Source organism: Phyllostomus discolor, chromosome 1 (assembly GCF_004126475.2).
Source record: "Phyllostomus discolor isolate MPI-MPIP mPhyDis1 chromosome 1, mPhyDis1.pri.v3, whole genome shotgun sequence".
Lineage (NCBI taxonomy): Eukaryota > Metazoa > Chordata > Mammalia > Chiroptera > Phyllostomidae > Phyllostomus > Phyllostomus discolor.
Window position 1 is genome coordinate 146810973 of NC_040903.2, and position 25056 is coordinate 146836028.

The window sequence follows — 25056 nt, forward strand, 5'->3', positions numbered from 1 at the left end:
AAGAAAATTTGTTGAAGGAGTTCCTTCTGGTCAGGAAAGTGTTTTTTTTTCCCTCAGTAGAGAAGAAATTCATTAGGTAAAATTGCTAGAGTAGGTATAAGAGAGGAATGTCTGTTAAAGATTATAGAAAAATCTCATGGCTACTTAAAAGTCACTGGACCTTTAATATACATTAAACATATGTAGTCCTTTTGTGTATCAATTATGTCTAAATAAATGGGTGGATCATTTACACAATGGAATACTATACAGCAGAAAGAAAGAAGGAGCTCCTACCCTTTACAACAGCATGGATGGAGCTGGGGAGCATTATGCTAAGTGAAATAAGCCAGGTGGTAAAAGACAAATACCATATGATCTCACCTATAAGTGGAATCTAATCAACAAAACAAACAAGCAAGCAAAATATAACCAGAGAGACTGAAATAAAGAACAAACTGATAGTAACTAGAGGGGAGGAGGGAGAGGGATAGTGGGAGGAAGAATAGGAAGGGTCAAAGAGGAACATGTATGAAGGACCCATGGACAAAGCCAAAGGGGAATAGAATTGAGGGTAGAAGATGGGAGAGTGGAGAGTGGTGGTGGGAAAATAGAGATAACCGTACTTAATAACAACAATAAAAAACAACAAAAAATTGACAACAAAAACTCACTGCACCTTTAGCTACACATATCCCCTACTTTTCAAAAGTTTGCATTATGCCACTTCGTTTTTGTAAAAGCCTACATTAGTACCTGTTTTTTCCTAACTAAAATAAGTCCAAAGAAGATGATTGCTTTTAAATTAATGGTAATTGCTTCTTCCCTGTATGCCACATCACCATAAGAAAGGTTTCATAGGAACATTTTACCTTTGGATAGTGGAGGATACCTGCATTTGGTCATTAGACTTGTTCTAAAACTGATGATAAATCTTTCATGAAAGTCTAACTTCTCTCATATAGGAATCCTATTTTATCATCCCAATAAGGACAGCCTTTAAAACAATTTCACTGCATGCTGCAGTGCAGTGAATCAAGGCCTTTGTAGTCAGCATAGGTATTTTTGTCCTCAAAATAAGGACTAAAAGATCATGGAAGGAACTTATACATCTCCAAATTATTATTTATTAGAGCTTGGAAGTAAGGCACATTTCTGGCTCATGAATTATGACTAATTCTCATGCTTAACAGGAGATTTCTCAGAGCAAGTTTCATGTCCTTATTACGAAGACTATAGATCAGGGGATTAAAGAGAGGAGTCATTATTGAATATACCAGTGTGAGAATCTTCTGCATCAAAGTTGGCATACCATAGGTAGGGCTCACATACATTACCATGACTGTTCCATAGAAAAGAGACACCACAGCTAAATGAGAACCACAGGTGAAAAAGGCCTTTTTCCGGACAGCTGCAGAAGGGACCTGAAAAACAGCTTTGAGCAGCAGAGTGTAGGATAGAAGAATATATAGAATAGTGAGGAAAAGGAAAAGGGAGCTCTGAATATTGAAAATAAGTTCAGTAATGGGTGCTGGAGCACAGGACAGAGCCATCAGTGGGTCCATGTCACACAGGAAGTGATCAATGACATTGGATGCACAGAAGGGGAGTTGGGAGATAAAGAAAATGGGGATTGGGTAGCTAAGGAACCCAATGAGCCAGCATAGAGACACCAGCATTCCACAGAACTTCCCAGTCATGATGGTGGGGTAGTGCAGTGGGTGGCAGATGGCCAGGTATCGATCATAAGCCATTATTGCCAGGAAGAGACATTCTGTTGTGCCGAGGGAAGAGAAGAAATAGAACTGGAGGAAGCAACCAGAAAATGAGATGGCCTTGGTTTTGGAGAGAATGTTGGTTAGCATGTTAGGAACGGTGGAGGAAACATACCAGATCTCAAGGAAGGCAAAGTTTTCCAACAGGAAGTACATGGGGGTGTGTAGTCGTGGGTCCCATCTCACTGCACAGATAATAGCTCCATTCCCCAGCAAGGTCAAGATGTAAATTGTCAAAAACAATGAGAAGAGGAAAATCTGTATCTCCCAGCAACCAGGGAATCCGAGGAGAACAAACTCAGTCACAACGTATGTTGCTGACCTGTTCATGGGTCTTAAATCTATAAAGGAGAAAGGCATGAGTGTAAACCCAAGTTACTTTGCTTCCTACATATCTCCAGGACTTTATTGAGAAGGGAACTTAAATTCTGCTGGAAAATATATGAGATATTTTGAGACCAGGTGGGAATAAATCTCACCTTATTTTGAATTGACTGTGGTTATAAATCTCAGTATTATTTTGTTAGAATCCAAATGCAGCAAGAATTTTCCACATCATTGGTATAACCAGACAAATCTATTTCTGTTTTTCTTTGGTCCTTAAGAAGGCTTTTTCCAATTTTAGTTTGTTTCCTAAAGTTGACTAAGGGTCTTCATGCACAAACTCATCCACTTTGTCTTATTCAGCTTACATAGTTAAAAAAAAAGACATATATTTTGAGAACAGATGGTGTAATAATGGGTTAAAACCTTTGGCAACCAAACACAATTAGTTGATTTGCACATGGATAGAAAACTTACTCCAAGACATTGGCTTTTCTGAATAGTCTAATCAACTGAATTAATTGTCACAAATGTCACTGCACTCAAGACTCAAAGCTGTTCTTCAGTTTTGCTTTAAAGATTTTATTTTAAAATATCACTCTAACCAATTGGGTGACACCTAAAAAATATACAAAAGATCCAGTATATCAAATATATTGGCTCTAAAGGATAAATGAGAGTATTATTTTTGAATAACTCTATTTGCAAGTGTTTATCTTCATGTTTTTTACCCATACTATGCCACATGAACTATTTATTTTTTATGTTTAGATTATACTTAGATAAAATAAAGAAAATAGTGTTTTCAGCACAAAGATTTAGTTCATTTAGTGAGTATTTTTAGATGATAAAAACAAAGGGATCTGAGATCAAATAGGGTTTTATCTTGGAAAATTAATTTTGTTCTCTGAAAGGGGAGAGTACATTTTCAAATATTTGGACAGGCAGGTACTTTTCAGTAGTATTTAAGAATTTATATTTAATGCCCTGGCTGGTGTGGCTCAGTTGGTTGGAGCATTGTCCTGTAACCAAAGGTGTGGGTTCAATTTTTGGTTGGGGCACATACCTAGGTTGTGGGTTTGATCCCCAGTCTGGGCATATGTGGGAGGCAAATGATCAGTGTTTCTCTCTCTCCCTTCCTCTGTCTATAAAAGCAATGAAAAAAATGTCCTGGGATGAAGACTGATTTTTTTTTTAAATTTACACTTAAGAATTGCACAAAAATGTACAAATCTTTGTGTTTAAAAAACAGTAATCTTGTAATTATTAATGTTAAAAAAGCATTGATTAAGAGTCTTAAAAATGATAGTTTTGATGTTGAGTTCTCTTGTTAAATTCACATTTCTTGTCTTGTTTATTGGAGGTCACCAGTCATGACTTTGTCAGAAACAGAAGCTAAAGAAATTTGAAAGACAAAGAACAGAGAAGAAACTAGTATTTGAACCTCAGTATTACTAGTCCCCTGTTGGCATTTCTAAAGAAGCACAAAAATGGTAGATTTGAGCATCCAAATTCTAAAGTACAGTTTTCTGGTCAAAGTTGAATTCAAAAGACATTTCTTTTTACCAACTTTGCTTAATAAGGTGCTCAAGAAATGATTTCCAGATGGTCATTTATGAAGTATAAATAAATCACTTTCCCTGCTGTGGGTCCAGGCTCATAGATTTAAACCAAGAGGCAGATTCATAAGATCTTTGCTTCCCGTCCTCCTTTCTGAAAAATGGCCCATGACTGCTTAATGTGAATAACAGTTTGGGACACTCTGCATTATACCCTGGCAACTTCATACCTCATTTTATCTTTTCTACCAACATATCCTGTAAGATTTACTAGCAGCAACACTATTTTCCTGTAGCCTTTGGTGAAAGTGTAGATAAGTAATGAGATGATCAAAGGGTGAGGAGCTTAATGGAAAAGCCAGAGTAATCAATTTTCATTTTCACCATTGATAGAATAAGATGACTCTATAAACTTTTGCATAACTCCACACTCCAAAGCCTCCAAAATTACTTGCTGGGAATGGTTAGGGTATTAGAATGGAATATTCACCATTTTATTCCATAGACATACTATTTCTCATGCTTTTGGTTTTCATAAATTACCACACGAGCTATAAACTGAGGGACGAGCTCTTTCATACACTCCTTTCCAATATAAGAAACCAACCAACCAACCAACCAACCAACCAACCAATCAATCAGTCTACCCACCTCAAGAATGATAGCTTGATTAAATAGTCTTCTTCTAAATGTTCCTCACTTGGTATACAGTCTTCCCAGGTAGTCTGAGAGAAGGGCTTACTGCCTGGTTACTCCTGGAAAGTGAGATTTCAGAAGGATGGTCCCTAATAGTAAAAGACATAGAATTGGGGGGGGAAATGGTACAGATGATCTATTTTAACTGTTCATTTTACAGATAGGTTTCACAGAGGGTGTTTCACTTTTCACCCAATGAATATTAAGTGTTCAAATATGGAACATTTGCACTCTTCTACTACTGAGGAACGATGACTAATCAGAATTATAAAGTAAAAGGCACTCTGCAGTATATCACAACAGTGGTTGTAATGTGGACAATTAGTCCTTTTTTCTCTTTCATGCATGATGGATATCCTGGCTCAGCTTGGAGAGAGTGATGGGCACCATAATGTTGAACATAAAGGCATCTTCTCATTGGCTCTGTTGAGGAAAACTTCAGGTGAAAGCACTCTGTGGTTCATTGGACTGCCTTAATTTCTAGAGGCTCCAGGTGCTTACTTTCTAGTAATTTGCTGAGACATTTAACTAGTGAAGCTGTATTTAATCTATGTTTCCTCTCAGGGATTACTCCAAAAATCCATGTCTCTTCCCACGTAGTCTCAGTGGCTTCTTCAAGTGTTCTCTGGAGTGCATCCTCTTTCCAACCTTTGCAACTCATCCAGTTCCTAGGGGGTGGCCAGAGTTAGGAAAACAAAATCTAGGGGAAATACTGGGTAAAGTTTTGGAGGCTTTCTGTTGTAAAGATTGTGTTCCATTGAGGAATCATCTTCTGTGAGGATCAGTACAATAAATGGAAGTTTTGCCCAGGACTCTAATTCTGAAACTGAGACATGTTTGTGAACATTTCCTATCTAGCTTAAATGAAATGCTAGAACACAGAGAAACAGGAAATTAGATTCTGTTTAAAATTAAATCTGTGAAATTTTCCTGGAGTTTTTCAGTGTAATAATTAGGTGGTTGGTGCTAGGTAGAAACTGCCTTGTGTGATATGATATAATGTGGAGTGATGTTAACTCATGTGAAAACAAATTCAACAGGGCAGAAGCCATTTAATTAAACTAATCTAGTCAAATTGTTGGTTTCCACTCTGATTTCATTTTCAAAGAACAAGGAATTTAAAAGCAGTGCAAATGTGAGAAGAAATTTTTTTATCATTGGTCTTTTGTTATAATTATAAAAAAATTGGGCTTCTTCCTAAGGTCCTCTTAAGCCACTCCCTTAGATATGACTCAGGTTTCCTTAGGAGTGAGGTGACAGTGAAGATCAATGAGAAAATCTTCACCAGTGGTTACTGGGCCAGTTCATAAGTGAACTTGATATTCAGTGACACTCTATGCCATTTTCCCATTGTCTCCCTTGGAAAATGTTAGTTGACTGAATATGTGAGGGTTTATTTCTGGGCCTTCAATTCTGTTCAATTTGTCTACGTGTCTTTTTATGGCAGTACCATACTGTTTTGATTACTATGGTTTGTAGTATAGTTTGAAATCAGGAAATCTGTTGCCTCCAGCTTCGTTCTTCTTTCTCAGGATTGCTTTGACTATTTGAGTTCTTTGTGATTTTGTGCTAATTTTAAGTTGTTTCTATTTCTGTGAAAAATACCATTGGAATTTCAATAGGGATTACATTAAATCTTTTGATGACTTTGAGCAGTATGGACTTTTTTTTTTTACAATATTAGTTCTTTCAGTCCACAGATATGGACTAACTTTCCATTTACTACTGTCTTCTTCAATTTCTTTCATTAAAATCCTATAGTTTCACACTCTTGGCTTAATTTATTCTTAAGTATTTTATTGTATTTGATGCTATTTGAATGGGACTATTTTCTTTATTTCTCTTTCATGTATTTCATAGTTAGTGTATACAAATCAACTGTATGTTGATTTTATATCCTGCAACTTTACTGAATTTGTTGCTACTTCTAACAGTTTTTTGGTAGGATCTTTATGATTTCCTCTATATGAACAATTCCAGACTTTTTTTGGACAGGTCATGTCATCTGCAAAGACAATTTACCTTCTCCTTTTCTGATTTGATGCCTTTTACTTCTTTTTCTTGTTCTGGGTAAAACTTCCAGTGCTCTGTTGAATAGAAAAGGTGAATGTGGGCACTCTTTTGTTGTTTCTGATCTTTGAGGAAAGGCTTTGACCTTTCACCACTGAGTATGATGTTAACTATGAGCTTGTCATATTTGGCTTTTATTATGTTGAGGTGTGTTCCTTCTAACCAAATTTAAGAGATACACAGCACATCAAATAGTATAGTAATATTTTTTTTATGAATCATTTTTATTCTATAATATTGGAGTGAAGAAGGTCCTTCTAAAGCATAAAACAAGGCCCTGATGCCATTAAAGAAATGATTGATGAACTTGGCCACATAAAGTTTAAACAAAATTAATCTTTGCATATACCATAAAAATGTTCAAAGACAACAACTGTGGATGCATTTCAACAAATACATGTGTGATGATAAGAATATTGATTTCAGCATTATTTACAATAAAAAATAAGGGAAGATAATAGCTATTCATTAAGAGGAGCCAGGTTAAATAAAATTTCTAAAACACATTTACTTTAACTTGTATTATTTTTTATATAAATAACAGACATTCTATATTGAAAAATCTGAGACTACAAAGAGAAAAACATTTAGACTCTGATTAAATAAATATTGTAAACCTAGGACAACCATTTAAAAAATTTAAAAACTACAAATAATAAGGCAATAGTATAGTTAAAATGGACTCATAAAAATAACCCCAAAAAGCTAGAAAAAGAGGGGAAAAATTAAATAGAAAAATAGAATGCAGTTAGCAAAATGATAGATTTCATTCCAGTCATATCAGAAATCAGACTAAGATACTAGAGGAAGATTAATCATACAAACATTAATCAAAAGAAAATTGTGATATAGCTCTGTTAATATCAAAGTAAATTTCAGAATAAGGAACATTATCAGAAATAAAGAAGGACATTACATGATTCAAAATAGGTCATTTCTCCAGAAAGATTTAACAATTCCGAACGTAGGATGTACCTAACAACAAAACTTCAAATTCTATAAGCAAAAACTGATCAAATTGAAGTTAATTCAAAGAGTAAATTTTATTGTATACAAAGTAAAAAAAAATGAAAAAGATAACATTAAACATATTTGTAATATGGACAGGTTTAAAGCAGATAAATCTTAACTATGTTTTTAGTAGAGGAAGAAAAATTATAAAGCAAAGATGTTTACAGTAGAAGTTAGAGAAATAAGTATGATCAAAAATAAAAGGGAGGACTTCTGGCCAAGATGGCAGCATAGGTAGAAACATTGTGCCCCCTTGCACAATGAAAATAAGGACAACAACAATTTAAAAACAAAAAACAACCAGTACTAACAGAAAATTGAACTGTATGGAAGTCCGACAACCAAGGAGTTAAAGAAGACATACTCATCCAGACCTGTGGGAGGGGTGGAGTCAGGCAACTGGGGCTGAGAGGGCTTGTGGCAAAGTGGCAGCTGGTGGACCCTGAGTGTGCAAGGTGGCTGGCAGACCTGGCGGTCCCATATTCGAGTGCAGATAAACCAGGTGAAATGGGAGCCAGACAGACTACACAAACCCAGGGTGCCAGCATGGGGAAATAAAGCCTCAAATCACTGATTGAAAACACCTGTGGGGGTTAAGGTGCTGGGAGAGACTCCCAGACCCACAGGAGAGTTTGTTGGACAGACTCACAATGTCCTAGAATGTACACAAACCCACCCACATGGGAATCAGCACCAGGAGGGCCCAGTTTGGTGGGGGAAGTGGCGGAGGGGACTGGAGTCAAACAGAGAGTGGAGCAAGCATCATTGTTCCCTCTCAGGCCCCTGCCCCACATACAGTATCACAGCCCAGCAACTGGGTTGTCCCGCCTGAATGAACACCTAAGGCTCTGCCCCTCATTACATAACAGGCACGTCAAGACAAAAAAAATGGCCTAAATGAAAAAACAGATCAAAGCTCCAGAAAAAAATACAACTAACCAATGAAGAGGTATCCAACCTATCAGATGAACAGTTCAAAATACTAATAATCAGATGCTCACAGAAATGGTTGAATTTCATTGCAGATTAGATGAAAAAATGAAGGGTATACTAAGTAAAATAAAGGAAAATGTACAGGGAACCAATAGTGATGGGAAGGAAACTGGGGCTTCGATCAATGGTGTGGAGCAGAAAGAAGAAAGAAACATCCAATCAGACAAGAATGAAGAAATAAGAATTCAAAGAAGTGAGGAGAGGCTTAGGAACCTCCAGGATATCTTTAAATGTTCCAACATCCGAATTATAGGGGTACCAGAAGGAGAAGAGGAAGAGCAACAGTTGGAAAAGTTATTTGAACAAATAATAAAGGAGAACTTTCCCAATCTAGCAAATAGACTTCCAGGAAGCAAATAGACTTCCAGGAAGTCCAGGAAGCTCAGAGAGTCCCAAAGAAGCTGACCCAAGGAAGAACACACTAAGGCACATCATAATTACATTAGCTAAGATTAAAATGAAGGAGAAAATCCTAGAAGCAGCAAGAGAAAAGGAGATAGTTACCTACAAAGGAGTTCCCATAAGACTATCAGCTGATTTCTTAAAAGAGATTTTATAGGCAAGAAAGGGCTGGAAAGAAGTATTCCAAGTTATGAAAGGCAAGGACCTACATCCAAGATTGCTCTATCCAGCAAAGCTTTCATTTAGAATGGAAGGGCAGATAAAGTGCTTCTCAGATAAGGTCAAGTTAAAGGAGTTCATCATCACCAAGTCCTTATTATATGAAATGTTAAAGGGACTTACCTAAGAAAAAGAAGATAAGAAGCACGTAGAGTAAAATGACAGCAAACTCACAATTATTAACAACCACACCTAAAACAAAAACACAAAGTAAGCAAACAACTAGAACAGGAACAGAACCACAGAAATGGAGATCACATGGAGGGTTATCAACAGGGGAGTGGGAGGAGGAGAGAGGGGGAAAAGGTACAGAGAATAAGTAACATAGACGGTAGATAGAAAATAGACAGGGGGAGGGTAAGAATAGTATGGGAAATGTGAAGCCAAAGAACTTATAAATATGACCCATGGACATGAACTAAAGGGAGGGAATGTGGGTGGGAGGGGGTGTGCAGGGTGGAAGGGAGTGAAGGGGGGGAAGGGATAACTGTAATAGCTTAATAAATAAAATATATTTTTAAAAAATGAAAAGGACTTCCAGAGTTCTTGCAATGTCCTATTTATTGTGTTTGGTAGTGGCTATTAGATGTTTGGTTTATAACTAATTACTCATTTTACTTATTGTGCTTTTTATATATATTTTATACATTTTCTGCCATGTATTTTAAAAGAAATTTGTAAAAAACAAACTTGAAATAAAATAATGGGGAACCTAATTGAAGAGTAAATTCTTTTTAAAAATATAATGCTATGCAAATTTTATTTCTCTGATTTATATTGTCTCATATAATTAGAACAATATAATTTGCTACTTTGTTTGCCTTGGACTCTAGTAGTGTCAAAGATGCTTTATTCTGTAATTGAAAGTTTTATTGTTCTGATCTGTTTATTGTTTCTGTTGTCTCTCACAGTATCTTGTTTCTTATGTGTCATAAGTGTGTTGTTGTATTATATATTTTATGAAACCTTTTAGTTCTTTGTTGGGGGTTTCACTTATATCTACTACATTTTCTGGCATGCCTGATAGTTCCCTTCTCTTTTTTAAAGACTTTAATTTTTTTCAGAGCAGTTTTAGATTTATAAAAAAGTTGAGAGGAAGGCACAGATATTTCCAATATACCCTCTGCCCCCACACATACATATATGTAGTCCCCGCCCCCTTCCCCATTATGGACATTAGTTCTCAGAAGGGTACTTTTTCTCCCTACAAGGATGAACCTACATTGGCACATCATAATCACTGAAAGTCCATAGTTTATCCTAGGGTTCACCCTTGGTGTTATACTTTCCATAGTTTTGGACAAATGTATAATGACATATATTCATCATTATAATAAACATAGAGTATTCCCACTGCCTTAAAAATCCCCTGTCTTCTGCCTGTTCATCTTTCTCTCTTCCCCCAGTATTAATTTTTTTCGTGTGTGTGTGTGTATATGTATGTGTGTGTATGTCTCCTTAATGGGATTTTTTTTTTTTTTAACTGCAGAAGAGAAGTAGACTCTTCAGGGTTATAAATCACAATGCAAGTGCAGCAAACAGAGAAGCAGCAGAGCTGCCTGGTGACCTCCTCATACCCAGAGGCAGCTTTGGCAGAAGATGCCAACAGCCCTGAAAAGCGAGGCCAACACCCGCGCCCCGCCCCGCCCCCACCCCAGCAGGGCCTGCATCAACCACACTGGGCTGGGCTACCACATGATTTCTGCGTGATGGCAACAAGGATCCTGCAGTGGGAGTGGGGTTAAGCTTCATTCCTGTAAGGGCCAATGAACTTTCTAGAGAGACAATGGTGTACCTGATGTAGAGGTATGACCTTCCACGTGAACTTGGTATTTCCATTTTTATTATGTGGCTTGAGCACTTTTAATGTCTCCTTCCCTCTCTGCCCCTAACATACTAATGAGGGTGTGGCAAACCCTGCCTGGGTCCTTGAGTTTAAATCTTCCAAACTCTGTGGAAACGCCCCTCCGCTGGTGGTTCTCCACATTCCCCGCACCCCCACCTTTATCTGGGGGGCAGGGAGCTCCCTAAACTGCAGTTCCCTGATATAGGCAAGGCTTTCTTGGTTGGCTACTTACAACTCCTTTCATCCCTGATTCTGGTGACTAACTACATATAGACTCACTTAGGGGATGACCTTACTTCATCAAGTAGTACTTTTGAGTGGAATCCCTTTCAAGGTGGTCCAAAATGATTATCTTGCTCGAGCTCTAACTAGGCTAAATGTGGGTATTCTATATTTGCTCTATTTTCGGTGGGAATTCAGTTTGTTCCTGTTGCAGTCTATTTCTTTCTGCTGCGCTCTCAGCATACGTCAACAACCCTTTTATATAGTATTGACATTTTTCCCCATCTGAATGAGGGACAGTGCAGGTATCCTTCAAACTTCAGGGAACAAGGTCAAGTCTTCTGACTGGTTCTTTTGATATAGTCCTCATTTATGTCATGGAGATTACATACTAACAACTCACTAAAGATATTTTTACTCATGGCTTCAATCAAGCTTCCAGCCTCCCCTTGTACACTTTGATGAGGCTGATGAGCTAAGGTTTGAAAAACTGGCTTTATAGGCTGTTGGTGTATCCAAAAACTGGTGTATGGGGTTTCTACCAAGAATTGAGGACACACATGCATTTTATCTTTTAGTTGTCTTTTAAACAGAGTGTTATACAGCCACATAAGCAAATAACCAATTTGATTTCCATCTCTTAAGTTGTGCAGACAGATATTATACATTGAAAAAAACTTTCCTAGAAGTAAATCTTGAGATTTTTAAGAATTATTTTTTTTACCATATGTCTGTCTCTTCCTACAGGAATACATTTATGAAACAAAAAGCATACAAAAATGATCAACACGGTGAATTTTGCTTTGCACGAAAGGACTGTGATGTTTATGAATAAGGCCAAGTCAGGTGAGGTAGAAGAATTGAATTATTCTTAAACTTGGAGAAAGAGAGTCGTTGGATTTCATCAAACCAATTCATGATGTTTGGGTAATTCTCATTCCACAGAGGACCTGACGAAGGGCAAATTTCATGTCCCTGTTGCGTAGGCTGTAGATGAGAGGGTTTAAGACTGGTGTCACTATGGAGTATATCAGTGTGATGATCTTATGCACAGCAACTGAGTTACCAGATGAAGGACTTACATACATCACCATTATGGTTCCATAGAACAGAGAAACCACAACTAAGTGGGATCCACAGGTAGAGAAGGCCTTTTGCTGCCCAGCTGAAGAAGGAACCTGAAGCACAGCTCTGAGCACCAAGATATAGGACCCAAGGATGTACAACATGGTGAGAATGATGATAATAGAGCTCATAGTATGGAATATATGTCCTATGATGGGTGCAGGGGCACAGGATAATGACATCAGTGGGTCCACATCACACAGAAAGTGATCAATGATGTTGGGACCACAAAAGGGTAGTTGAGAAATGAGGAAAATAGGAATTGGATATCCAAGGAAACCAATGAGCCAACAAAGAGACACCAGGATGGCACATAGCTGTCCAGTCATGATGGAGGAATAGTGCAGTGGATGGCAGATGGCTAGATACCGATCATAAGCCATGACACAGAGGAAGAAACATTCAGTTGTGCCCAGGGAAAAGAAAAAGTAAAATTGAATAAAACAAAATGAGAAGGATATGGTCTTGGTTTTGGAAAAAAAATTGACCAGCATATTGGGGACTGTGCAGGTCACGTACCAGATCTCCAGGAAGGAGAAGTTGGCCAGGAGCATGTACATAGGGGTATGGAGTCTGCTGTCCCACTTTACTGCACAAATGATGGTCATATTTCCAGTGAGAGTCAAGATGTAGATGAACAAAATCATTGAGAAAAGAATAATTTGCATTTTCCAGGGGCCAGGAAAGCCCAACAAGACAAACTGTGTCACAGTAGGTACCCCTGACTTATTCATTGTTCCTAGACTGTGGAGAAAAGACAGAGATAATGACAAGTCACTTTGTTGCTGAGGCATTTGAACATTTTCTTAGGACAAGGAGTTTGACTGATGCAGGCAAATATATTGAATATTCGAAAACAAGTCTTAAATAAATCCTGCCCTATTCTGAATGAGCCTCTTTGCCCTGATTCTTGGTTATTATACAATTCCAGGCTGCTTGAACTGTTTTTGTCAGTGGACATCAGCTGTTGAATTTCATCTTATTTTGATATAAAGAAATCTTGGAACGATGTCATAGGAGTGGTGGTATGAGAGATTTCCTCTTAGTCTCTCCCCTTGAAGTTTCTACAATTTGAACATCTCAAGGCTGGATGGAATGTTGTGGGGGGCTGCTGGTTGCCATTGCTGGGAGGGTGAAGCAAAAAAGGAGGTAGTTAGGTTCCCCTGGCTCCCCCCACCCTCACACATTGTGGCTACACTGCTGGAGGCATCTGACTGTGGGAGACAGCACTGGAATTTCACGGATTTGGAGCCCCATTACCCACCAAATTTCCCTATAGGGTTGGTCCCCTGGGACCAGAATGACCATATCGCAGGGGTGCCACCCACCTTTCCCAGGAACATAGGCCATTTTCCACCATCCCCGTGGAGGTCTGAAAAGCCAGAAAAGTGCAGGAGAGTAAAAAATACTTGTGATTCAGCGCCACCTACTGGAAAACAATAGAAAGACTTCTTATTAATCTATTAGAGAAAAGCAACTCATACATAGATGCCTAGATAGAGAAGGAATTCATCAAATATCATGCATAACTAAGGTAATGAGGCAGCTCAGAAAGAAAATGACTAGAGCAAGGGACATAAAGGAAAGAATAAGCAAATGGGATCTCATCAAAATAAAAAGCGTCTGCCCTGCTAAAGAAAACAGCATTAAAATGAAAAGAGAAAAACTGTATGGGGAAACATATTTGTCAATGATACCTCAGAGAAGGGTTTGATCTCTAAAATATATAAAGAACTCACACAACTCCACTCCAGGAAGACAAAAACCCAATTAAAAAATGGGCAAGGACTTGAATAGACACTTTTCCAAGGAGGACATACAAAGGGCCCAGAGACATAAAAAGATGCTCAGCATCACTAGTTATCAGAGAGATGCAACTTAAAACTACAGTGAGATATCATTGACACTGCTCAGAGTGGCCAACATAAGTAAATCAAAAAACAGTAAGTGTTGGGGAGGATGTGGAGAAAAGGGAGCCCTAGTGCACTGTTGGTGGGAATGCAGACTGGTACAACAACTATGGAAAATACTATGGCATTTCCTCAGAAAACTAAAAATGCAACTGCCTTTTGACCTGGCAATTCTACTGCTGGGATTATACCCTGAGAACCCTGAAACACCAATCCAAAAGAACCTATGCACCTCAATGTTCATAGCAGCACAATTTACAATAGCCAAGTGCTGGAAGGAACCTAAGTGTCCATTGGTAAATGAATGGATCAAAAACTATGGTACATTTACATGATGGAATACTATGCAGCAGAAAGAAAGAAAGAAGGACTTTCTACCCTTTGTGACAGCATGGTTGGATCTGGAGAGCATTATGCTAAGTGAAATAAGCCAGGTGGTAAGGAACACATACCATTTGATCTCACCTTTAACTGAAACCTAACCAACAAAACAAAGAAGCAAGCAAAATATAATCAGAGACATTGAAATTGAGAACAAACTGACAGTAACCAGAGGGGATGTGGGAAGGGATAATGGGGAGAAAAGGGGGAAGGCTTTTCAAGAACATGTGTAAAGGACACATGAACAAAACCAAAGGTGGGTAGGATCAAGGGTGGGAAGTGGGGATGGCTGGGGTTGGGGGATAGTGGTGGGGGGACAATGGGGACAACTGTACTTGAATGACGATTTAAAAAATGTGAAAAATGAAAGAAAATACAAAATCTCCAGAAAATAAACATAAAGCCATGGAAATATGTGACTTAAATGACAGAATTAAAGATTGCAGTTTTCAAAAACCTCAATGAGATTCAAGAAAACACAGATAAATAGTTTAATGAACTTAGAAAGAAAATTAATGAACAAAATGACTACTTTGCCGAAGAGATCAAAACTTTAAAAAAGAACCAAATAGAAATTCTAGAGATGAAGAAGTCAATACAAGAGATCCAGAATGAACTAGCAAGCCTGGAAAGTCAAGTTGACCATTAGATAGAGGAAAAAATCAGTGATGTCAAAGATAGAAATCTAGAAATCATGCAAAGGGAAAAAGAGAGAGACTTGTACATAAAAGAAAAATGAAAGAACTTTATGAGAACTATCTGATTCCATATGCAAGAACAATATAAGAATAATAGGCACATCAGAAGAAGGAGGGAAGGAGAAGGGAACTGAGAGCCTACTCAAACAGTAGTTGATGAGAACTTCCCAAATGTGTGGAAAGAGCTAGATCCTTTAATCTAAGAAGCAACCAGAATGGTTAATTACCTCAATTCAAAAAGGCCTTATCCAAGGCACTGTATTAAAACTATCAAAAATTAATGATAAAGAAAGAATTCTCAAGGTATCCAGGGAAAATAATAAAGTAACCTTTAAAGAAAAGCCTATTAGGCTATCATTGGACTTCTAAGTATGAACTCTACAAGCTAGAAGAGAGTGGAAACAAATATTCAAACTACTGAAATAGGGAAATTATCAACTAAGAATAATATATCCAGCAAAGTTATCCTTTAGGTATGAAAGAGAAATAAAGACTTTTCCAGACATAGAGAAGCTGAGAGAATGTATCACCCTAAGACCTTTCTTATGAAAAATACTCAAGGGGGTTATTCTAGCTGAAACAAAGAACTAAAGGTCACTAAACTACAAACAAGATAACCAATGTTCTCACAGTGTAAATAGAAATAATTTGTGACATCAAAAACATAAAAGGGATGGGGTAAAGTTCTGTATATATGCAAAGGAAGATAGAGATCAAATGCAATCAAAAGAAAAAGGACTACTATAATATGAATCTTTTTAAAAATAAGCCAAATGGTAACCACACCCCAAAAAATAAAAAACTGAACAAAAAAAGAGCAACAACTTAAAAAAAAAGTAGAACTAGGAAAAAAGCATGGAAACCACCAGACAAAAACAACAGACAGAATACAAGGGAAAAGATCCAATGCAGACACAGAGCTAACAGAAAACAAAAGATAAAATGGCAATAGGAAATCCTAATCAATAATTACCCTAACTGTAAATGAACTGAAATCATTAATAGAAAGGAAAAGAGTAGCAGATTGGATTAAAAAACAGAACGCATGTTGCCTACAGGAAACGTATCTAAGCTGCAGAGACGAAGTTAGTCTCAAAGTGAAATTGAGTCTAACTCATTGGGGAAAATGATTCTCCCAGCAAATAGCATCCACAGAAAAGCAGTTGTAGCCAAACTTATACATGACAAAATAGATTTCAAGATAACAAAGGTAACAAGAGACAAAGATGGAAATTTTATGATAATAAAGAGGACATTACATCAAGAAGATATAACACCTCAATATACAGGGTCTGGCACAAATAACCCCCTTTTTCAATTATAAGATCATAAACATGTAATTCACACTCAAGCATACCATATGACATTTTAGGTGAAATGTTCAAATTAAAACTATAAATTATCACACCCATATTATTACTCTACCAACCACACTCAAGCAGACCTTACTTCTGCCAGACCCTGTATATGTACCCAATCAAGGAGCACCAAAATATATAAAGCAACTACTAACAGAACTAAAGGGAGAAACTGACAAAATGTATTAATAGTTTGGGACCTAAACACTCTATTGACAGCAATACATAGATCATCCAAACAGAAAAGTCAATGAAGAAATATCAACCTTAAATGACACATTAGATCAAAGGGACATAAATAACATTTACAGAGCCTTTTATCCCAGAACATCAGATTATACATTCTTCTCCAGTGCACATGGAATATTCTCAAGTATAGATCATATGTTAGATCACAGATCTAGCTACAACAAATTTAAGAAGATTGAAATCAGCCTTTGACTGGTGTAGTTCAGTGGACTGATCATGGGCCTGTGAACCAAAGGGTTGCTGGATCAATTCCCAGTCAGAGCACATGCCTGGGTTGTGGGCCAGGTCCCCAGTAGGGGGTGTGTAAGAGGCAACAACACACTGATGTTTCTCTCCCTCTCTTTCTCCTTTCCTTCCCCTCTCTCTAAAAATAAATAAATAAAATCTCAAAAAAAAAAAAAGAAAATTGAAATCATACCAAGCATATTTTCTGACCACAATGCCTTGAAATTAGAAATAAACTGCAAAAAAAGAAATAAAAAGCCCTACCAACATGTGAAGATTAAAGAATATTTTACAAAAAAATGACTGAGTTGAAGCAAAAGAAGGTGAGATTGAAATATATAGAGAGACAGCCCTGACTGGTGTAGCTCAGTTGGTTGAGCATTGTCCCACAAAGTGAATGGTCACTGGTTTGATTCCTAGTCAGGGTATGTGCATAGGATGCGAGTTTGGTCCCTGGTTTTGGCATGTGTGAGAGGCAATGATTGATGTTTCTCGCATTGATGTTTCTCTCCTTCTCTTTCTCTGTCCCTTCCCTCCTCCTCCTCCTCAAAAAAAAGATATATAGAGACAAATATGAATGACAATACAACATATCACACCTTTTGGGATGGAGTGAATCCAGTATTAAGATAGAAGTTTAAATCATTACAGGTCTATCTCAAGAAACAAGATTTTCAACCAAGTTAATGGTAGGCTAACAATCTACCATTACATCTTAAAGAACTAGAAAAAGAAGGACAAAATCAGCCCAAAGTCAGCAAAATAAAGGAAGTAATAAAAATTAGAGAAGAGTGGAATGACATAGAGAACAAAAAGACTATTAAAATTAATACAAAAAAGAGCTGGTTCTTTGAAAAGTTTAATAGAAAACAAAGGGGCTATATAAAATTAAAAAGTTTTTGCATGGCTAAAGAAACCACCATCAAAATGAAAAGGTAACCGACTGTATCAGAGAACATATTTGCCAGTGATAGGGGACAATGATAATATATCACACTGATATACTCTGTAGTGACACCAGTCTTAAACTGGAGGACAAGGGTTTAATAACCAAAATATATAAATAACTCATATGACTCAACACCAAAGAAACAAACAACCCAATTAAAAAATTATTCAAAAGAAGCAAAGTACTTGAATAGATAACTTCTCTAGGAGGACATACAGAGGGCCCAGAGGCATATGAAAAAAATATGCTCAACATCATTAGCCATCAGAGAGATGCAAATTAAAATCACAATGAGATATCACTTAACGCCTGTCAGAATGGCCATCATTAATAAATCAACAAACAGAAAGTGCTTGTGTGGATGCAGAGAAAAGGGAACCCTAGTACACTCTTGGTGGGAATGTAGAATGGTGCAGCCACTGTGAAAAACTGTATGGAATTTCTTCAAAAAATTAAAAATGAAACTGCTCTATGAACCAGTGATTCCACTGCTGGGAATATATCCTAAAAATCCTGAAACATCATTTCAAAAGAACTTATGCATCCCTGCGTCCATAGTAGTGCTATATATAATAGCTAAGTGTTGGAAACAGCCCAAGTCCCCATCAGTGGATGAATGGATTAAAAAATTGTGGTTCCATTTACATAATGGAATACTATGTAGCAGAAAGAAAGAAGAAAATCTTACCTTTTGTGACAGCAGGGAAACTATTAGCTAAGCGAAATAAGCTGGTCAGTGAAAAACACCATATGGTCTCACTTGTAGCTGGAGAAAATAATAAGAAAATAAAACCAGAGACATGGAAACATGGAATTGACTGATAGCTGTAGGAGGGGATGAGGGAGGGGGGAATGGTGCAAAGAAGGAGGAAAAGACTAGTCAAAGAAAATGTATGAATGACCCATGGACATGGACAATGGAGAGGGGAGTGACTGGGTGAGAGGGGTGGACTGGGTGGAGGGGGACAACTGTAATAGAATAAACAATAAAAAATAAAAATAAATAAAAAATTTATAAAATTGACAAAACCCTGATAGACTAAGGAAGAAAAGTTCTTCATATAAACTCAAATAAACAAAATCAGATATAAAAGAGAAGCTATGACAGACATCACAGAAATAGAAAGCACCGTGCCATAATAATGTGAAAAACTAATGCCACCAAATTCAACAACCTAGAAGAAATGGGTAAGTTTTTAGAAACTATAATCTTCCTAGCCTTCAAAGAATTAGAAAATCTAAATAGTCCAATCAACAGTGAGGAAATTGAAACAATCTTGAATCCCCACTCCCAAAATAAAAGTCCAGGACTAGATGGCATCATTTGGGAATGCTAACAAACATTTGAGGAAGATTGATGCTTATGCTTCTCAAACTCTTCCAAAAAATTAAAGAAGAGACAATACTTCCTAATACATTTTATGAGACCAACATAATCGTGACATTAAAACCTGGCAAGGCTAATACAAAAGGAGAAAAACTATAGACCAATATTTCTCATGAACACAGATGGAAAAATCCTAAACAAAATACTAGTAAATGAAATAAAACGATACATTGAAAAAATAATAAATTATGATCAAGTGGGGTTCATTCCAGGGGCAAAGGAATGGTTCAACATACATGAACTGATCAACGTAATACTCCACACTAACAAAAGAAAGGATAAAATTCTTTCATATAATAGAATTCTATGATAGAATTCTATAATTCTATCAATATATGTAGAAAAAGCATTTGTTAATATATAATATCCATTAATGATTAAAACACTCAATAAAATATGTGTAGAAACAAAGTACCTCAACACAATAAAAGCCATATGTGACAGACTCTTAAGTAATATTATACCCAATGGTGAAAAACTGAAAGCTTTTTCTCTAAAATAAGGAACAGGACAAGGATGTCCATTCTCACCACTATTACTCAGCATAGCCCTGGAAGTTCTAGCTAGAGCAATCAGGCAAGAGAAGGAAATAAAAGGCATCCAAATTGGTAATGAAGAAGTTAAAGTATTACTTTATGCAGATGACATGATTCTTTATATAGAAAACTCTAAAAACTCCACCAAAAACTATTTGAAACAATAAACCAATACAATAAAGTTGCAGGATATAAAATCAATGTACAAAAATCCACTGCATTCCTATACACTAATAATGAAATTTTATAAAAGGAAATAAAAAAAAAATTCCTTTTGCAACTGCAACAAGAAAACAAATAAAATACCTAGAAAGAAACTTAACAAAAGATATGAAGGACATATATACTGAAAACTACAAAGCATTATTAAAAAAGATTGAAAAAGACATGATGAAATGGAATAATACTTTGTGTTCATGGATTGGAAGAATCAACATAGTTAAAATGTCCATATTACCAAAGGAATACACAGATTTAATGCAATCACCATCAAAGTCTCAATGATATTAAAGAAAAATAGAACAAAAAACCATCAGACTTGCATGGAACCAAAAAAATAGCCCCAATAGCCAAGGCAATCTTCAGAAAAAGGATGAAGCTAGAGGTGTCACACTATCTGACTTCAAATTATACTTCAGAGCAATGGCAATCAAAACAGCATGGCATTGGCAGAATAACAGACACATAGGCCAATGGAACAGAAGTGAGAGCTCAAAAATAAAACCTCATGTATATGGGCAAATAATTTTCAACAAAGAAGCCAAAAACATGCAACAGAGAAAAGAAACCTCTTCATTAAATGGTGCTGGTGAAATTGGAAAGCCACAAGCAAAAGGATGAAATAGATTACATTTTGTCCCCATGTACAGAAAATAATTCAAAGCAGATCAGAGATGTAAAAATAAGATCTGAAACAATATATCACACAGAAAAAATGTAGATATTAGACTTATTGCCCTTGGTCTTAGAGGAAATTTTATGAGTTTGACTCCAAAGGCAAGGGAAGTAAAGGCAAAAATAAATGAATTGGACTATTTCAAACTGAAAAGCTTCTGCACACTAAGAGAAACCACCAACAAAATCAAAAGGCAAGCAATCAAGTGGGAGAAGACATTTTCAAACAGCTTTGATAAGGGGTTGATATCCAAGATATATAAAGAACTAATAGCCCTGGCTGGCATAGCTCAGTGGATTGAGAGTGGGCTGGGAACCAAAGTGTCCCAGGTTCGATTCCCAGCCAGGGTACATTCCTGGGTTGCAGGTCATAACCCTCAGCAACTGCACATTGATGTTTTTCTCTCTCTCTCTCCCTCTCTCTCTCTCTATCTCCCTCCCTTCCCTCTCTAAAAAAAAAATAAATAAAATATAAAAAAATAACTTACTGAGAAAAAAAAGAACTAATACAACTCAACAACAAACAAACAATCCAATTAAGAAAGAGGCAGAGGATCTGAAGAGATACTTCTCCCAAGTAGACATACAAATGGCCAACAGATACATGAAAAGATACTCAACTTTACTAGCTATTAAGGAAATGCAAATCAAAACTACAATGAGATATCACCTCACATTTGTTAGAACGGATATTATCAACAAGACAAGTAATAACAAGTGTTGGAGAGATTGTGGAGAAAAAGGAATCCTTATTCACTGCTGGTGGGAAAGTAAACTGGTACAGACACAATGGAAAATAGTATGGAGACTCCTCAAAAAATTAGGAATATGACCCAGGAATTCCTTTCCTGGGTATCTACCTGAAAAGTTTGAAAGCATTTATTCACAAAGATATGTACACCACTATGTTCACTGCAGCATTAGTTACGGTGACCTAGACATGGGAACACGTGAAGTGTCCTTCAATAAATGATTGGATAAAGAATATGTGGTACATATATACAATGCAATGTTACTCAGCCATAAGAAAAGATGAAATACTGCCATTTGTGACAACATGGATGGATCTTGAGAATCTTATGCTAAGCAAAAGCTCAGTCAGCACTGGCTGATGTGGCTCAGTGGATTGTGTGCTGGCTTGTGAACCAAAACGTGGCTAGTTTGATTCCCAGTCAGGGCACATGCCTGGGTTATGGGTCAGGTACCCAGTAGAGGGTGTGTGAGGGGCAACCACACATTGATGTTTCTCTCCCTCTCTTTCCTCCTCCATCCCTCTCTCTCTAAAAATAAAATAAATAAAATCTTTTAAAAATGTCAGTTAGAAAAAGCTAAGAACCATATGATTTCAGTTATGTGTGCAAAATAAAACTGAAAGTCATAGACTCACAGACAACAGTATGGTGGTTACCGGACAGAAGGGTGTGGGGTAGTAAAGGGTAAAGGGGGCCAACTATATGGTGACAGAAGATGGTTTGACTTTGGCTGGTGGGCACACAATACAATATGCAGATCATGTATCATAGACACTGATATAATCTTATCATGTATCATAGAAATTTATATAATTTTATTAACCAATGTCACCCCAATAAATTTAATTTTAACAAAGAAATCTCGAAATAAGGCAATAACAGTTTGTCTTATATCTTTTTTTTCAGTGAAAGCTGTTCATATATAGCAATTAGTGTTATTCACTTCAAAATGATAGGTATGTGTACTCACATACCTATCATTTAAAAACAGATTTGAATCTGACACTTTTTGTAGACTTAAATGATATGAACCTTGACACTATGTCAGATTTTCTTCACCCCCACACCTGGATTCTTTTCATTAAGAGCATTAAATTTCTATCACTTTTTTACATGATGCCAGAAGAAAATTAACAAGCATATTTAGATAAATTCTGTATATATCTATTTTTTATTTGAAGATATTTACACTACACTAAAGCTCATTTATAGTTTGGTATTTAATTCTTTGTTTTTAGAGGTGAAAATCACTAATATTCACTTCATGATGATTGATTTCACATAGTAATCATCTACATTTAAAATAAATGTAATTAAATATGACTATAACATGTAGAATGTACTAGAGAAAAAACCACAAAGATTCTTTTCTAAAACTCTTCTTACTGGTGCCCTAAGTTTTCTTAAAATTCACTATTTGGAATATTTTACTTTATTCTATTTAAAAAATAAGGCCCTGTTTTCAAAATAACACAAATGAAGTGAATCAAAGTTGTTCCAAAAATTATTATTCACCCATATTGCAAAACTTACCCTTACTTCCTTTAGAACATTATCAGCAAGGAAGATATCTTTTAAAGAACTAAGTACTACTTAGATAAAAGAGCACAATGATAACTTTAACATATTAAAATCTCCAGGAATTTTTTAACAAGATACTTTCAACTTTTTGACTGATAAGAAAAAAATTTCCCTTAAAATATTTTTGATAGAAGTGGTGTAAATGGAATGTTCATAGTACTCACTGAACATAATCAAATAGGAAAACCCCTTCTATTCAGTGATTTTATGTTAAATAAGATAAATATATTTATAATAATGCAGCTATTGTGGGATCACTAAATTAATAATGTATGAAGTGAACTATGAACCTATTCATCAAACATACCCTTCCTATTGAGCTTGTTATGTCAAAGCAGGCTGTAGTCTTTTGAACAAGAAACCAAAAAGAGAAGGAAACTGAAAGATGAGAATAAGTTTTTTTAAATTTTAACTAATTATAAAGAGCTAAGCTAACTTGCATTGATGATTATTTCAGTGAGACATCGAAAAAAAAGATTTGCCACTATGGGAACTCTGTGATTTCCAAACAAGAAACCTCTCCTCAAGAAGACAAGAAAGCAGTGATGTAGAGGGCAGCCACTTACCTCTGGAACAGCAGCAACAATGACTTGAACTTGGATTCATAGACTTTAACTCAAAATCAAAACACACAAGACTTAGCTCCATGTGTCTGAGCTATAGACTACTCTATTAGACAGTAAAAAATGTCACAGAAAAACTATTAGTCAGCTAATAGGGAAAGCATGGTAAATGAATTTCATAGGTAATTTCCAACATGATTTAAGAAGCAATTCCTAACATATTCACCAAATTCTGTGTGAATATTAGTTCTCATACCCACTGATTTGATTTTACCCTTAATTTTTAAAAGTCCGTATCTCGAAAAATAGTAGATGAGTAATGGAATGGACAAAGAAGGGACAAAAAAAAAATCCTTATTTTCTTTTGGTTCCAGTTCTAGTGGATAGCTAGTTCCCTACTGTTTCATTGAAAATATCTTTAAAAGTAATACCATTCCTAGTGTCCCAGCCACTTTCTGAGAAAGGGAAGGTTTGTGGATGACTTTGGCATCACTTAGTACACTTATTTTGGAGAGCATGAGTTCCATGGTGCTGTAAATACTCTGAGAGGGTTTGTTTGTTCTTTGTTTTTTTTTTTTTTTTGAGTTCAGAAAGAAACCAAATTTTTGATACTCAATCTTTTGAGCATATTGAATGAACAAAAAGGTATAGGGGAATAGGCCCACCTGTGATGTATAATAGCAGCAATACCTGTCAGAGAAGATGCCTCCTGTGTACCGTGAGGCTTTGCAGGGAGACCACAGAGATGCTTTTTCACTGGCTTTAATGTGGAAGCCCTGTGTGAGAACTTCATGCATGGCTTATTTTACTTCCCTTGCACACAATTCTAGTGGCCTATTTCCTGTAGTGTATGTTGAACTACATACTCTATATCTATCTATATCTATATATCTATATCGATATTGATATGTATGTGTGTGTGTGTGTGTATATATATATATATATATATATATATATATATGCCATTTTAGTTGCTGTTTGGAATTCTCAGGTAACTCTTCATGTGATCCTATAATTTTCCATGTTTTCCCTAGGTGCCTTCTTATTTCTTGCCTGGGGGTTTCATGAATATTTATGGTAAGTTCACCCATAGGGATTATTTAAAAAAGTGTGCTACATTAACTATGGGGGGGATGACTCCCTGCTCTCCTTTAGCTTGTGTTTCTCAAACATAACATGTGATTTTGTGCCACATCATGCACACAGCCTCTAATTAAATGCGTTCCTGAAAGACAATTTTATTGGGAGAAGATAATTTTGTATCATACTAAATATGTATATATTATGGAGGAGAAAGTGTAGTTTGTGATAAATTTTAAGATAAAAACTTTGATTTTTCAAAGAAATATTGT

General features: G+C 36.3%; 2 protein-coding genes across 3 annotated transcripts; both read right to left on the reverse strand.

Annotated features, from left to right (window-relative positions):
• Window positions 1-1034: 1034 nt before the first annotated feature.
• On the reverse strand, window positions 1035-5442 carry LOC114490314 (olfactory receptor 11H4). The gene is made up of 2 exons (XM_028504289.2): window positions 4289-5442; window positions 1035-2095 (listed from the first exon to the last, which is right to left on the reverse strand). Exon 2 carries the CDS (start codon window positions 2082-2084, stop codon window positions 1140-1142), a length of 945 nt encoding a protein of 314 aa, XP_028360090.2. The 5' UTR covers window positions 2085-2095; window positions 4289-5442; the 3' UTR covers window positions 1035-1139.
• Window positions 5443-11704: 6262 nt separating this feature from the next.
• Window positions 11705-24533, reverse strand: LOC114490323 (olfactory receptor 11H7-like). 2 transcript variants are annotated; one of them, XM_036031154.1, is made up of 3 exons: window positions 24370-24533; window positions 23708-23810; window positions 11705-12965 (listed from the first exon to the last, which is right to left on the reverse strand). In XM_036031154.1, exon 3 carries the CDS (start codon window positions 12953-12955, stop codon window positions 12011-12013), a length of 945 nt encoding a protein of 314 aa, XP_035887047.1. In that variant the 5' UTR covers window positions 12956-12965; window positions 23708-23810; window positions 24370-24533; the 3' UTR covers window positions 11705-12010. The 2 variants fall into 2 exon arrangements, with proteins under 2 accessions (XP_035887047.1, XP_028360100.1); XM_028504299.2 differs by lacking the exon at window positions 24370-24533 and having other exon boundaries at window positions 23708-23862.
• Window positions 24534-25056: the final 523 nt, after the last annotated feature.

Bases quoted from the DNA above. Each gene is read 5' to 3' on its own strand.
- LOC114490314 (XM_028504289.2), bottom strand. From the start codon at position 2,084: ATGAACAGGTCAGCAACATACGTTGTGACTGAGTTTGTTCTCCTCGGA.
- LOC114490323 (XM_036031154.1), bottom strand. From the start codon at position 12,955: ATGAATAAGTCAGGGGTACCTACTGTGACACAGTTTGTCTTGTTGGGC.